The 455-nt window shown below is 58.7% G+C and overlaps 1 protein-coding gene across 1 annotated transcript in view; it reads right to left on the bottom strand.

Annotated features, from left to right (window-relative positions):
- IPMK (inositol polyphosphate multikinase) overlaps window positions 1-279 on the bottom strand; it is a gene marked incomplete at its 5' end in the record, with an annotated part of 59,077 nt that extends 58,798 nt beyond the window's left edge. Inside the window, one exon of the mRNA XM_025214158.1 lies at window positions 249-279. Coding sequence (XP_025069943.1) covers window positions 249-279 — 31 coding nt within the window. The remainder of the gene's footprint in view (window positions 1-248) is intronic.
- Between the last annotated feature and the right edge of the window lie 176 nt (window positions 280-455).

Here is a 455-nt window from a genome sequence, read left to right as displayed (position 1 = left end):
GAAGAGGGTTTCAGAAGCATATGAGACACCCATTCAAACAAACATAGGCTTTCTGTCAAAAGTGAGCATTTCCTGGTATCGAACAGCTGGGCCAGCAGCAGGGCCAGGCAGTCACCTGCGCTGCCACCGAATCCTTTGCAAACGAGATCTCCTGTAGATCCTTCCTCCGACCTGCTCTTGGCCTGGGTCGATCTGGATTACCTCGGGGAGAAATTCATTGCCCAAGCTACAGGATCCCCCAAGTTTACCTGAGAAAGGCCTGAAGCCAACATTTGTGGCAGCTCAACCTGCTCTTCAAAGCATGAAGAAATAGTTGGGTGCAAAACAGGGGACCTGCTGCTGCAGCCGAGGCCTACAGCTCGTGCACAGGGGGAAGGGGGCGCCCAGGGCCCGCCCCGCGCTGCGGCTCCCTCAGCCCCCCCGGGCCCCCTGCGCCAAGGGCCTGGAGCCCCGCT

This window comes from Alligator sinensis, unplaced genomic scaffold, assembly GCF_000455745.1.
Source record: "Alligator sinensis unplaced genomic scaffold, ASM45574v1 scaffold1274_1, whole genome shotgun sequence".
In the NCBI taxonomy this organism is placed as follows: Eukaryota; Metazoa; Chordata; order Crocodylia; family Alligatoridae; genus Alligator; species Alligator sinensis.
Note: the sequence above shows the minus strand (reverse complement) of the source record. Positions and strands in the feature narration are given on the sequence as shown.